Here is a 13,828-nt window from a genome sequence, read left to right as displayed (position 1 = left end):
ACCTGACCCACCCAACATTTAGAATTCTCCGCTAACTCTGATAGTAAAATAAAAAAATTAAGCTAAACGGACACGATCAATACTTTCTCGCACTTGAAAGACTAAAGTCTCGATTTCATATGTTATTAGTAACGTCCCTACAACTGCCTCGATTACTAGAGCTAATTTAACTAACAAGCCTCTCACTCCTTACCCGGATTGGGTGCCAATGTGGTTGAATACATGCGTAATATGGGTATGTCTGTTACTCAAAAATTTGTGGCAAAGAGAGTAAAGTGCAGTTACGCGACAACTGGTCTTAGCCATGACTAGTTCGGGACCAGCGTTAGGGGTTAGGGTTAGAGATATGGTTAGGGCTACGATTAGGGGTAATTATAGTTAAGGTTATTGTTAGAGTCAGGGTGAGGCTTAAGCCTTAAAGGGAAAGTCCAACAAAAATAAACTTAACTTGCATGAATAGATCTTACGAAAACAAATCGATCGGTATAAGTTACTCCGTTATCTTCGCTTTTGTATACGAGAACGAGCGACGTTTCTGTGACGTGCAACGCCCACACGCCTGCTCCACGTTCCTGGTCGATTAAGCTCCGCCCACTGCGAACGAATTAATGCGTTTACGGATGACTGCTACGGATATATCGAGAATGACGAATGTGAATGCGAAGATATTATGAAGATCTGCCTTCTTGCCGTCAGTGGTTCCTCTCTAAAGTAAAATGGTGTCGGTAGAGCTGTTTTTCCGCCAGACTTTGAAGCAGAATTCCTCAATACCACGGCTTACCTAGAGAACGCGCTTGTGCTTGAGTATTTGTTTAACCTTGTTCTTTTAATATCCGAAGAGAAACGTTCAGCACGCCGTCTGGCGTGTACTACAGAGGACGTTCCTATTTCTACATCCGGTCTGCTCACTTTCTTTTGCCGCTGATTGGTAGAAGGTTACAATCCCGGATGTACAAATAGGATCACCAGTTGTAACTTCAAATTTTGATGACTTCCCTCCACTAGATTTGACAACACAATGTGTTCCATCGTGAATGTCAACAATCAATTGTACAACTTGTTCCTCAATGCCTCTCTCTTTCAAAAGTAGTCTGATAATTTCTCTAGGTACGGAGTCAAAAGCTTTTTTCAGATCAACAAAAGAAATGTGGACAGCACACTCATGTTCAATGGACTTTTCAATTAACTGACGAACCAACCATATTTGATCAATTGTTCCTCTACCCGGACGAAACCACATTGGGCTTCTAGTAGTAGAGGTTCAACTGACTGTTTAAGTCGTTCCAGAAGAATATTTGCTAATACCTTTCCAGGTACACTGAGTAATGAAATACCACGATTGTTGTCGCATATTAGTCTGTCATTTTTCTTGAAAACAGGGACAAGAACTGAATCTTTCCAATCCTGTGGCACTCTTCCTAAAGACAAAACTTGTTGAAGAAGATCAGATAGCCAATCAAAAAGCTCCGTAGGCCCAGCTTTCAGTTATTCAGCTGTTATTCCATCATATTACCAGATGGTCTATTATTTTTTAACTTTTTAATAACATTGGTGATTTCTTATTCACTCAGTGGAGCACCAGACTCAAAAGAGCGTACAACCATTCCAGAGTCTATTGCAATAGGACGTCTGACATTTAATACCGAGGCAAAGTGTCTCTTCCAACGATCTAACTGATCGTCGATACAAAGTAGTTTTTGACCATGCTCATTTAAAATTACGGAGGCAGGTTGAATGGGTACGTGATCAAAGTTTTTGAGCTTCCTGGAAAATTCATAATGATTGTGGTGTTTCAAGTCATATTCTAAATCAGATGCTTGTTTATGCAACCATTCTTCTTTATCTTGTCGAACTGCTTGTTTCACTTGTTTGCATAAACTAACATAATATTTCCTAGTCATCTCGTTTTTCTGACATTTCATCCAAGCGATGTAAGCCTTACGTTTCTTAGCTATCAACTGTAATGTACGCTCAGAAATCCATCTATTGTTCCTGGTTTGAACAACATTGAGGTGTTCATTTGCAGAGTTCATAATTGCACTACAAATATCAGACCACATAGCTTCAGTCTCAGTAGATAATCTTTGTGTGAATCTAGTCATGACGTTATTTCGATATTTGCCTAGAGCAATAGGATCACCGAGTACGTCTCGTGAAAAGGTTTTCAGTCGTCTTTTCCCACGTGGCTTCTGAAGTTTTAGTACCATCTTACTACAAACAAGTTTGTGGTCACTGTCAAAGTTTGTTCCTCGTCGTACTCTTGTATCATGTACCATTATTTGCATAGACTGCTTTACCAAAACATAGTCTTTTAGACTTGTTTGTAATTTGGGATTAGGAAGATACCAAGTGGCAGTGTACATATTCTTATGCTGGAAAAAGGTGTTTGTGATTCCCAGGTTATGTGCTTGACAAAATTCTATAAGTCTAACCCCATTGTCACTGGTTGACTGTGATAAACCAAACTGACCAACAACTTTTGAAACTGCCTTTCCAAGTCTAGCATTAAAGTCACCCAGCACAACAACAAAAGAACTTGTCTTATGCATAGCAACATCAAGTTGTTGATAAAATTCATCTTTAACTACCTCTTCACATTGTTCTGTTGGAGCGTAACCAACAATGACATTCAAAATTCCTTTGTCAGTAAGAAAGTCAGCAAGCAATATCCTCTCTGAGATAGGATCAAACGATTTGAGTGACTTCATCACATTATGTCTAAACACTAGACCAACACCCCTGGCAGCTAGCTCAGGTGGTCCAGAGAACAACAGACGATAGCAGGAGTCTTCATCTAAATCCATCATACCTGCGCCAGTTAAGTGAGTTTCAGTAATGTCACATAATGTAATATCAGTTGTAATCAACTCTTTGGCAAGAAGGTCAGTTCTGCCCACGCCCTTTAATGTTCGAACATTCCACACACCAAACTTGAGCAATTGATTCTTTTTCCACATCACGTCATTGATTTCTTTCCGCTTACGATGAATGGAAGAGCTTAAGTTAAGCTAACAGTTGAAGGGTAGTGTAAACTTGACTTGCAACTGTTCTTTACCATTATATTGGATATATGATGAAGTTTCTTTACATGGTTACTCATGGAATTTACTGAGGACAATACACTAGAGCAATCCAGAATAGGACATCTCATGGAATGACCAGACCATGTTATTGTGGTACCAGAAGCAGATTGGACACACACACACACACACACACACACACACACACACACACACACACACACACACACACAGAGTCATTGATAATTCTGGGGATAGTCCTTGGGTCCCCAACACGACAAAAATACGGATTCTTACCCTGACAATAAGGACCTTAATAGGGATCGTAGCAGCCTAAAACAATTGCAATCATATGATAAAAATTTCAGTTTACTGTAGCGATATTATTACATCAGACTGCGATCTGTCTGACGGCGAGTAACGCCACTGCAAGCCACAAGCAGAAGGAACCCATTGTTGTGAGCCGCTGACAATGCTCGCGAGCTACTACGTCGAGATCTGCTCGAGATTCGAACAGACAATGAGGCCGCTTTGTCGATATCATCGACACTATCAACTTGTTGTCATAACAATCATCTGATCGTACACGACAGGTACCTCCTTTCACACTAATTTTCACAGATGCAAATAGCTAGTAAACTGTACAGAAATGTGCTTTTACACAAAGTTTAATATAAACGGTATCAAAATTATGGTTATCTGAAGTATCACTTAGATATCCGGTTTGAAACATGGATGTTACTGAATGACACGTGACTCTTATTCAGGGATTTGATTTTAATGCAGTGAGAATATCCAATGCATTTGAGCTCAGTCAACAAGTTTATTTGGGATTTAGTAATACAGTTTGACTATCTGGTAGTACTTATGCAAATGTAGAGGTGGCTGTGTTCGGATAAGGGTGGTGCCTTGTGTGGCACCATGCAGGAACTTATTCTGGTGCCCAACGGACATGACACGCCTATACATGTGAATACCTGCACGAGACTGGTTTGAGAGTACATACCTATCTATATACATTCACATTTAGTACATACGTAGACATACATTTAAACATTACATACGTACCTACAGATACTCATGTATATATGTATCATCTGACATGATACATACCGTACATGCATGCAGACAGAAAGTTAGGCAGGCACACAGATGATTGATATTCGCGATGCGTTGTGTTTACGGAATCACTGTTCTTCAGTCACAGTCACGTCACCATCTGGTTGAGTCACGCAGCGACGTAGCCAGCATTCCGTGATTGAGGGGGGACAGATGTTATGTCTGTGTTTAATTCTTAAAATTTGACTGCTGTCAGTTCCGTCTGTATACGTACATGTGTAAGTTTACATGTATGTATTTACATGAGAAAATGTAACCATTCTGTTTATGGCGAGACCAACTCCCAGTGAACGCTTTAAATTGTGGCTGCGTTTAGGCACACCATAAGGATGCAAATACAGATGATGGAAAGAAAAGAAAAACAGGACGTTAATAAATATCTCACTTGCAGAAAGAAAAAGAGTTGTAACTATATGTTGATATAACAATGATCTTTAGCCTAATTGGTGTATGTATGATTGCAATGTAAACGTTTTATACTGAGTCTGAATTATGGACTCTTTCAATACAAATTGAAAAAATGTATGTGTGTTTGTATGCGTGTAGGTATGTATATATACAAGACTCGTTACAGCAATCGCTTGAAATACCATCGTGTAAACACCACTAGTATAGACAATGTTGTATCCCACTGTCATTAAAATCTTTTCTGACTGCAACCACGTGCACTGTTATCACCTGCAGTATACTTAAAAAACCTCCATCCAGTTGCATACTACCCTCGAGCAGTCTCAACCGCATTACAAGTTTATGTTGATATAGACAAATTTTAGGGAGGCCTGTGCCCCCAGGTCCCCCATAGCCACGCCTCTGTTAAGTGGCTTCAAGCCTTAGTGCTTTCTTGCTTGGTGCCCAAGACCAGACTCTGGCACCATAACACCAGTTGGCCACCCCTGCAAATAGATACTTAAATGCGTTAAAGAACGTTTTAGTATACATAGACTGTAGTATGCAAAAACGGCATCAGAACTTGTGCTTTTGGAAACAATATGTTGGTAGGAAATCCTAGAAGCAACTTCCCAACGATTATAGTTTGTCCAGTGAGTCGTACATATTTGATCGACGGTGTCTTCATGTATGCAGAAACGTTGTTTCAAGAGCTAACCATCGTTTCGATCGATACATAAAACTTGGCGTGTTTACTGTCGCGGTACCTAAGCAATTGCAGTCGTAACTAGACTACAGTACATACTACCAAGTCAAATTCCAAATAATTATAGTCCAATCCCATGCGGCTATATCACAGCTTGCAAAGCTACTCGTCGACATATCTATTTTTCAGTTTTCAGAATATTTTCAATTGTTTGGATGTATAGACGTCCGTATATAGACCTAATGCCTTTTATCGGGTGCGCAGCCGTCCGGTTGGACGTAGAAGTCGTCCTCCTCGTATTGTTGCTGAGTTTGTGATGAGTGTTGAGACGGAACGTTAACATATCTCACTGATGTTGAGGCTTTCGTCGATGGCCTGACATTGGAACTTAGTTTATCATAACTTGTTTGGGGTTTAGGATGCTTGTAACCGCCTTCATGACTTGTTTGGAGTTTAGGATGCTTGTAACTGCCTTCACTTGCTTGGGGTTTAGGATGCTTGTAGCTACCTTCATAACTTGCTTGAGGTTTACGAGCACTAGAACTTGTTTGCTTGCCAAATGGTCGCTTGTGGAGTCCTGACACCTGCTCCACTTCTTCATAATACTCCTCTTCAACAAAATCAACCGTTTCGCTTGGTTCTGAATTAGTTGCTTGGGGCCTTTCAATTTTGACGTCATTTTTCTTATTTTTGAACGTAACCGAGGAATCATATCTGTCGTGGGCGGAAGCACGTGTGTCAGACTTTCCTACATCTTGTCTGTTTCGAGCTCGTTCTGGTGGTGCATCACGGTCATTGTCCTTTCTTTTGAATATGTAGTACATCATGGCAACCGTGACTACAAAGGTAACGATTGCTGTCGGAATGATACACGTCACTGCTATCACAGCAGTAGAAAGTGACTTGTCCTCTACAAATGCAACCAAGTCGAGAAAATTTAAAGGTAAAGATTTATGCTAGAGTTGCACGTGTTTACCTGTATCGGAAATCGTCTTATTAGGGCTTTTTATCTTTTGAGTAGTCGTTGGCAAACTTGTAACTGTAGACGCCGTTTCGGTAGTAACAACGGCATCTGTTTGCGTGGACAGATTATACTTATAAACGACAGATGATTAAAGAATTGGTAATAGAATTAACTCAAAATGTACACATGCAAAACACTTAAGCATGGACAGGTAACTAGACTTCTGACTGGTTTGTACATTGATACAGCAAAGATTAACGTTGTGACACGCATGAACAAGTAAAGAAGTACGAAAGGATTTCATTTATAGTTTTTGGCAACTCACCTGACGTATACGTAGTCTTTACTGTTAAAGCAGCTGATGTGGTTGTCTCCACTGCAAAAAGATCAAGAAAGGGATATGACACAACGACCATTTAATATACATCTTATTGTATCTATATTTATACAATATATTATTAAAACAAATGGAAAACTTTGTGCATGACTGTAAGAGGTTATTGTTTAAAACTAGGTTGTCCCTTTACTTTCGTCGGATCTTTATATAGTCTTTCCGGCCAAACTTCGCCAGACTTGGCGGAGGGAAAGTCTGACTTTGGCTCGAGGATCGGAGTCTAAGTATGCGCATGCGTGAACTGTACTGTGCTGCAGGAGACGGTTATCAGACCGGGACTCCGACCCTCTGCCTTTACCAACGGAATAACGGAATACCAATGGAAATATGAGTGGAATGGTAAAGGACAACAATTTTTTTTTGAAGCGCTGACGCTACAAAGACCGCAACACGCTTGCAGTGCCAAGTATATGCACTTCGCATGGATAACTCCGCCCTTACCTACAACGCGCGGTAGCGGCACCGCTAGCGCGCACGACTTTGGGGTGCAGCCAACTCTGTCTAACGTTGTTACAAAACATATAGAAACCGTTGCTTTGACCAGAATTTTTTTGACAACTATACTAAGAGAAATGTTATAATCTAAAATCGTTGTCTAAATTCAGTGCGTGTGTGTTTGTTGGTTTGTTTGTTTGTTTGTGTGTGTTTGTGTGTTTGTTTGTTTGTTTGTGTGTGTATGCGTGTGTGTGTGTGTGTGTGTGCGCGTGCGCGTGTGCGTGTGTGTGTGTGTGTGAGTGTGTGTGTGTGTGTGTGTGTGTGTGTGTGTGTGTGTGTGTGTGTGTGTGTTTGTGTGTGTGTGTGTGTGTGTGTGTGTGTGTGTGTGTGTGTGTGTGTGTGTGTGTGTGTGTGTGTGTGTGTGTGTGTGTGTGTGTGTGTGTGTGTAAAAGAAGCTGTCTTTCAGTCTCCCCATGTAACATCTGAAACAAAAATTGTGCTGTTCCAGTCAACTGTCGTATCAGTTCTACTGTATGGGTTATCTCCTTGGGCCGTGACTAAAAGAGATATCACAAGGCTTGTCACATTTACAAATCAATGTCAACGTTTCAGGTTTGGTATAGACAAGTTCAAAACACCAATTGGAACGAATTACATCAAATGACATCAGACACAAGCTTGGCAATCTTGAAACTGCAGAAGACTTATTGATGGCTCAGCGGCTTAGATGGCTTGGTCATCTAGAATGTATGGAAGATCATCGTCAGCCTAAGCAGCTGTTTCATGCGTGGCTACCATCAACTTGTCCAGCGCATGGGGTCAGACTAAGGTGGAAGACAGGATTGTAAAAGTCCTCAAAATGGTTGGCCTAACAAGCACCTGGTCCCAGCTTACGCAGGACAGGCAGAAGTGGAAGAACGTCTGTGCTAGCAAAATTAAATCAATCGTCACTTCAAGAGTAGAATTAGAAAATGCCCAAAGTAGTCAGAAGGCTCGTGACAGAGCCGATCCCAGCAGATGTTAAGACTAACAGCCTCTGCTGTGCACTACCTGCAAGCGACTGTTTAAGTCACAAACAGGGAATAAAGACACAATTGCAACAGAGGATAAAATCGCTCAAATTCTCGGGAACGAGCAACGGCCGGAATCAAGTAGTCGGAGATGCGATCATTTATTCACACGAGAGAGTGGCAAGAAAAGACATAAATGTCATCAACGTATTTAGATTTGCAACATATTTACCAGATAATGACTTCCTTTTTCTTACGCTTTTTACGTTTCGCCATCATCCATGTGGATGGGCAGTTGAAGGTTGAAGGTGTGTGTGTGTGTGTGTGTGTGTGTGTGTGTGTGTGTGTGTGTGTGTGTGTGTGTGTGTGTGTGTGTGTGTGTGTGTGTGTATGTGTGTGTGTTTGCGCGTGTGTAATTGCTGTATCTATTTGCACGGTCGACTATAATGAACTTAATTAACGACTACGAAAATCTTTACTGTAACAAGTGACCTTTAGTTGGATTTAAAGTGATGTTTCATTTATGGATTTGCGAAAAGGGCTTTGTTCTTGCGTTAAGGGAGACTTCTCGGTGCACATAAGCAATTGAACTGCACCGTAACTTGTCCCGCTATTTCATCCTACTGTACTTTGAATGGCCAATTGTTTGCTCGCCGATCGAGGCATCGGCAATCTAGGTGCTTTCATTAAATTGAATAACTATCTACCTGTTACTCAAAGCATTTAAGAGACTACTGTAAGGCTATAAATGCATGGTATAAGTATTCTGATTTACTTGTTTTCATAAATAGAAAACTACAAAATTAAATAATTTTAAAATTTAAAGCAGTTTATTCCATTTAGTTTAATTTTTACATTGTATTAACAATGTTATTATTAGCTAATGAACAACTGACCGGACAGACAAGGCTTATAGGAGTAGCAAGTTGATGCATTAATTGCTGGACCAGAGCAGCCATTTTGATTATAACAACGTCTTGTTCTGATTCTGATTCCTGCTGAAGGTCCGCAACTGACGCTACACAGAGAATTGTCGGTCCACCAACTCCACCCCCCTGGTAAGCCTAAAATGATAATTTTACGTTAGTACATACATTGGTATGGCAAATGCGTATACTTCCCACCTCTCACTACTACTGAAACAGAGGCATTTGTAACAATCCCGACTGAATTTTGTGCACTGCAAGTGTAATGAGTCACATTGATTCCAGTTGTTGTAAAAGGGAAAGTTATCGTGTAATTGCTTCCTGTTATTGAAGAATAACCGAGTCTCTGATCTGCATTTTTGAACCAGCGAACCCATGGTGCATAAATCAGAGACTCTGCAAAGCAAGCTATGATTTGTGATCCGTACAAATTTCTAACAAATGATGAGGAGGGAGTGACGGTCACGCGAGGCATTCCTAGATCATAACATCTATGTTGTTGTATAACTTAGAAACAAAAAGGACTACAAAGTCACCTTCAATTGTGACGGGTATGAATGACGTGACTTCAATATTAGGCAAAGTGCTAGATGTTGAAGCACTCATATACAAACGCCAGCTGTAGACAGCTGTATCTGATTCTTTCAAACGTCCAAGATTAATACTAACGTTAGTTGTGCGGATGTAGTTTTGGTTAGAGAACTGGGAATATGTTGCTGGCGAGTACAAATGACCTTCTTTGGCTACTGATACAGCCAAAAGTTTATACTCTGACGACTGAAACGATAGCGACAACTCGACGTTAGTCCAAGAAGCTGTTTCTACTTTGTCTGGAATACGCAAGTACAAACAACAGACTACACTTTTTCCTAAAAATGCAAATTTAATTCATTTTGGTAATTATTGTCAATTTATTTTACCTATTGTTAATGATGCAACGCGAGACTCGACAATTCCCATGCGATTGTGTGCTTCACAAGTATAGTTTCCCACATCAGACACGTTCACTGGTTTGATTGTTAACCACGTCAGCGAAAGATATCGAGATCTGTATATGTACTTACCATCCTAATAAAAGATGTCAAAATATAAGAAATTAGAAGGGTTTTGTTCTCTTACCTTTTTCCAATAGATAGTATATGGCCGAGGATACCCGTGAACTTGACAGCGAAAAACGGCTTGCAGTCCTTCATTGTGTAAGGAACCATCTTCGCTGTAAGCGGGTAGCAAAGAATCAAAGTGAACTGATGTTGGATGAAATAGAATTTTTGGAAACGCTAGAAATAAAAAAATATTTAAAAGCGTTTTAGTACTTGGATGCAGTTATTACTGTAAACTAATAGCCGGAAATATTGTTCCGTCTCGTTCAGGAAATTTTGCGCTCTGCATTGAAAATATCCAATGTCTCCTTCCGTTACGTTTGTTATTAGTAGATGGTTTCCTTGCAATTCAAATTGAGACAAAAGATTAGAGCCAACTTGAATCTCCAATCCGTTTTTGTACCACGTCACTACAGGTGGTGGCATTCCTTGCACATTACAAAGAAGTAACACCCTGTCACCTTCGTTCACATATTGATTGTACGTTCGTGAAAGAAAGCTGGGTGGTTGTCCTAGATAAGGAGTTCTTGCATTGATCAAACAGTTAAATAATATTCTACTAACCAATTGTGTAGCGTAAACTAAAGGCTCGTCTTGTCGACGAACCATCAGAGTAGAAGGAAAGACGAAGAGGAGCTTTATGAATCACCGTGTGGGCTTCGGTGTCTTTAAATTTTGCTAGTTCAGTGGAGTATCCAGAAAATGGATCAGCAGTAACCGACAGATAGTCGCAGCACGAATCAGTAAGAAAATGATCGAATGTGATGACGACGTACACGTTCTCCACCCGAGGAATAATATTCCACTTGCACTCCACCGAGTTCTCGTAATGTTCGTTGTAAGAATCGTAACCAGGAGGACGAATAACGCCTGCCAACCCCGTCAGATTAGCTCCACACATATCTAGACGGATCGACAAACAATGAAACATATTGCATACGTGTTTGTGTCTAGAGCGTTCCCAACGCAAGAATACAGCTTCTTACCGCTGCAATTCAGGCCGTAGTATGGTAGGTCGCAGCCTGAAAGCAATCGCAAGACATAATGCAATCGCAGTTTTACCTCTGACGTTGTGTTTTTTGTTCTTACAGCTAACTGTTATCCAGTTGACGGCGAGCAACGTGACAGCAAGCCAAACGCAAGATAAATCGCGTGCCATAAGACACTGACTATACGATCGATCTCTAGCGTTTCGATCGGCCTCAACGAGACAATAAGGTGGAGTGGGTGATGTCATCGACACTACCAACGTGTCATAACGAGTATCCCGGAACCATTGAAGACAAGTCGAGGTACCGCCTTTCGTACGAAATGTCACAAATGCAACCAACTATATGAATACATTTTCACACAAGCCAAAGTCTTTTAGTAAGATTTTGATATTGAGATTTTGAAGAACGGATTCACGTGACGTTAGATTCCGGACTAAAGTTGTAACTGTTTATGCCACACTTTTTTGCTTCAATTCTTATAGACGAACGTTACAATCGACGATTGCTGAATGCAGAGAGAAACACGGCATTACATCTTGAAACAAATTACTGGCAGGACATAAGTTAGGGATTATGCATCTGCGAGTACAGTAACTCTATGAATATCCTTCCAACAATGTCAACGTCTGCAACTGATCTGAATGGACGTAATCGATAATTTCTTGTCATTGCAACATTGATCTACTTGCACTATTTGCCTTACAATAAACTTTGCAGATATCAGATGTTCGCTGCTGCAGTAACAGAGTGAGTTCTTTTACATGGCCAAGCGCGTACGTTACTACCATCAATGCTATTTATTATATTTTTAAACTTTGTAATTCTATTCAGTCTCCCATCTTGCGCAATCAGTATAGATTTTTGAAGAATGCGCAATGCATTGTGTTTTGGCAAACCTTACCAGCGTTCTGCTGTTTAATCTTGTATTTAATTAATTGATTTACTTTTCCTTGATCTTTTATTTGTTGACTTTGACTTGTTAAAACACACGTATTTTGTACTGATAATTAAATAATTATAATTTCATGGAGTTTTACACAGCTGTACTCTGACGACTAAAACTATAAAATTTTACATAACTCTGATAACATTCAATTTTTATCAAATTCTGATAACATTTAATTGTTATCAAATTCTGATGACAATTAAGACATGTACTGCATTCCAATTGGCCGGCTGGCCATCTCATGGTTGTTGTTGAGAGTCGTTGCTGTAACCCAACCCTAACCAATGCTAGCCTCATGCTAATTACATAGAAAATCCGTTTTTCAAACTAGCCAAAAATTTTTATTAAAATTTTAATATTGCGACATTGAAGAACGAAAGCACGTGACGTTAATTATGTCCTTGATTAAAAGGTTTTGTGTCCTGCGATTTTACTTCTATTTCTTGAACAAATATTTATTGTTGCAATTGACGTTAGCTGCATGCATTGTGAAACACGGCATTACGTCTTGATACTAACTCGTTGGTTGTCTAAACGCGAGTTTGCAAGTATCTAGGATCCCAAGGCCGGCTGAGCAGGGTAGCTCAAGTGGGCCCAATGCTACCCAACTTTTGAAAATGGGACTTCCGCCAACGGGTTTTTGGCGAGTTCGAAAATATTGATTCAAGTAATTAAATAATTAGCAATTTTTTACCTTTATTGTAACACCTGACCCACCCAACATCTAGAATTCTCCGCTAACGCAGAGAGCAAAATCAAAAAGTTAAGCTAAATAGATAAGTTCCATACTTTCTCGCACTTGAAAGATCAAAGTCCCGATTCCATAGGTTATTAGTAACGCCCTTGCAACTGCCTCGATTACTAAAGCTAATTTAACTAACAAGCCTCTCACTCCGTACCAGATGTGGGTGTCAATGTGGTTGTATGTATGCGTAATATCGGCAGGCCCGGATACAGAATTTTTGAAAGAGGAGGTCCAAGTGTAATTAACCACGCCCCATAGAAGCTATATCTTTGTATGAACTATAAGAACCAGCAAACTCACTTCAATGTCTATTAGGGTTAGTTTCCTAGCATATTTATTAGATAATTATAGGCATGTATAAGTTTAGAGTTAAACGAATTAACCATCCATCAAAATTTAATAACACAGTAACAACATTGCGGCTGTGGTGGGCGTGTCGTTGAAGAGGAGGGGTCTGATTCCCAGGACCACTCCCCTCTATCCGTCAATGATGCGTGTGTCTGTTACTCCAATAGTTGTAGCAAAGAGAGTAAAGTGCTGTCACGCGGCAACTGGTCCTAGCCATGGCTAGTCCGGCATCAGCGTTAGGAGTTAGGGTTAGAGATGTGGTTAGGGTTACGGTTAGTGGCAATTATAGTTAAGGTTATTGTTAGAGTCAGGGTGAGGCTTATAGCCTAGGGTTACGCAAAGTCCTTTCCACACAAGTGGATTTGCACTCGACAGCGACCAGTTGTCTTGGAGATGATCTAGTCACGTCAACGTGAGAAATCCCATTTTCTATGCTTTTAGCATTGCAGCCATATAGTGTCGACTGCTTTGTATACTTCGATCGAAACACTCTGACGTCACATATCCTGGTTCCCGTCTTCCTTGCTTTACTGTTAGGACGAGGGCTAGGGTTACTGTTAAGGTTAGGGTTAGAATCCTGGACCACTGGCAAAGTGGGAGCTCAATTAGGTCATAATCCATATTTGTCAATTTCGGTTTTTCTTTGTCATTACAGGTTGATGCAAACGTTTGCTGTAGTGACCATTTCTCAACATTCAAAATCGTCTAATTGAGCATTGTCACTCTAATGACCTAA

General features: G+C 40.3%; 4 protein-coding genes across 4 annotated transcripts in view; all 4 read right to left on the bottom strand.

The window, feature by feature from the left end:
* Positions 1–1,559: 1,559 nt before the first annotated feature.
* LOC134181764 (craniofacial development protein 2-like) lies at positions 1,560–2,957 on the bottom strand. The gene has a single exon (XM_062649029.1). It carries the CDS (start codon positions 2,955–2,957, stop codon positions 1,560–1,562), a length of 1,398 nt encoding a protein of 465 aa, XP_062505013.1.
* A 2,275-nt stretch (positions 2,958–5,232) lies between these two features.
* LOC134182235 (uncharacterized) lies at positions 5,233–9,563 on the bottom strand. The gene is made up of 6 exons (XM_062649617.1): positions 9,498–9,563; positions 9,160–9,438; positions 8,932–9,099; positions 6,522–6,572; positions 6,209–6,304; positions 5,233–6,142 (listed from the first exon to the last, which is right to left on the bottom strand). The coding sequence occupies exons 2-6, from the start codon at positions 9,434–9,436 to the stop codon at positions 5,472–5,474; spliced, it is 1,263 nt and encodes a 420-aa protein (XP_062505601.1). The 5' UTR covers positions 9,437–9,438; positions 9,498–9,563; the 3' UTR covers positions 5,233–5,471.
* On the bottom strand, positions 9,439–9,987 carry LOC134182236 (uncharacterized). Its single transcript, XM_062649618.1, has 2 exons — positions 9,882–9,987; positions 9,439–9,830 (listed from the first exon to the last, which is right to left on the bottom strand). Exons 1-2 carry the CDS (start codon positions 9,919–9,921, stop codon positions 9,439–9,441), a joined length of 432 nt encoding a protein of 143 aa, XP_062505602.1. The 5' UTR covers positions 9,922–9,987.
* LOC134181763 (hemicentin-1-like) overlaps positions 9,956–13,828 on the bottom strand; it is a 4,261-nt gene continuing 388 nt past the window's right edge. Inside the window, exons 2-7 of the mRNA XM_062649028.1 lie at positions 11,151–11,391; positions 11,048–11,083; positions 10,626–10,964; positions 10,292–10,573; positions 10,081–10,238; positions 9,956–10,009 (exon numbers count right to left, since the gene is read on the bottom strand). Of these exons, the coding sequence (XP_062505012.1) occupies positions 9,956–10,009; positions 10,081–10,238; positions 10,292–10,573; positions 10,626–10,964; positions 11,048–11,083; positions 11,151–11,391 (1,110 nt within the window). The remainder of the gene's footprint in view (positions 10,010–10,080; positions 10,239–10,291; positions 10,574–10,625; positions 10,965–11,047; positions 11,084–11,150; positions 11,392–13,828) is intronic.

This window comes from Corticium candelabrum, chromosome 7, assembly GCF_963422355.1.
Source record: "Corticium candelabrum chromosome 7, ooCorCand1.1, whole genome shotgun sequence".
NCBI classification, from domain to species: Eukaryota; Metazoa; Porifera; class Homoscleromorpha; order Homosclerophorida; family Plakinidae; genus Corticium; species Corticium candelabrum.
This window is presented reverse-complemented; position numbering and strand designations above follow the sequence as displayed.

Bases quoted from the DNA above. Each gene is read 5' to 3' on its own strand.
- LOC134181764 (XM_062649029.1), bottom strand. From the start codon at position 2,957: ATGTGGAAAAAGAATCAATTGCTCAAGTTTGGTGTGTGGAATGTTCGA.
- LOC134182235 (XM_062649617.1), bottom strand. From the start codon at position 9,436: ATGCCTCGCGTGACCGTCACTCCCTCCTCATCATTTGTTAGAAATTTG. The intron at 9,100-9,159 runs GTGGGAAGTATA...TTATCATTTTAG, and splicing joins TGTTTCAGTAGTAGTGAGAG to GCTTACCAGGGGGGTGGAGT. The intron at 6,573-8,931 runs GTCAGTTGTTCA...ATCTTTTTGCAG, and splicing joins CTATAAGCCTTGTCTGTCCG to TGGAGACAACCACATCAGCT.
- LOC134182236 (XM_062649618.1), bottom strand. From the start codon at position 9,921: ATGGGAATTGTCGAGTCTCGCGTTGCATCATTAACAATAG. The intron at 9,831-9,881 runs GTAAAATAAATT...TTGCATTTTTAG, and splicing joins CGTTGCATCATTAACAATAG to GAAAAAGTGTAGTCTGTTGT.